The 275-nt window shown below is 38.9% G+C and overlaps 1 protein-coding gene across 1 annotated transcript in view; it reads right to left on the reverse strand.

The window, feature by feature from the left end:
* LOC119588548 (maltase-glucoamylase, intestinal-like) overlaps positions 1-275 on the reverse strand; it is a gene marked incomplete at both ends in the record, with an annotated part of 20,825 nt that overhangs the window by 507 nt on the left and 20,043 nt on the right. Inside the window, 1 exon segment of the mRNA XM_037937189.1 lies at positions 138-257. Within this exon segment, the coding sequence (XP_037793117.1) occupies positions 138-257 (120 nt within the window).

Below are 275 nucleotides of genomic sequence, written 5' to 3' on the forward strand. Positions count from 1 at the left end.
CTTTAAGAAGAAATAACACATAAATCAGCCAATATAAATACATCCACTACAACCATAAAAAAAAATTTAATTCACACTTATAAATCACACAAAAAAAATAATTCTTTAGCCATAAAAAAATAACAACAATTACTCACGTATCCCAGCATGACGTCACCAGCCCCGAAATTCTCATCCGGGGCCTGACCTTCCGGCCACGTGATGTATACGTCATTGGCTATGCCTGCTTCGTGCACAGGGTATTCTCCCGCTGGCAACTGTGACGGAAAGATTTT

The sequence above is a fragment of the Penaeus monodon genome, chromosome 24, assembly GCF_015228065.2.
Source record: "Penaeus monodon isolate SGIC_2016 chromosome 24, NSTDA_Pmon_1, whole genome shotgun sequence".
NCBI lineage: Eukaryota > Metazoa > Arthropoda > Malacostraca > Decapoda > Penaeidae > Penaeus > Penaeus monodon.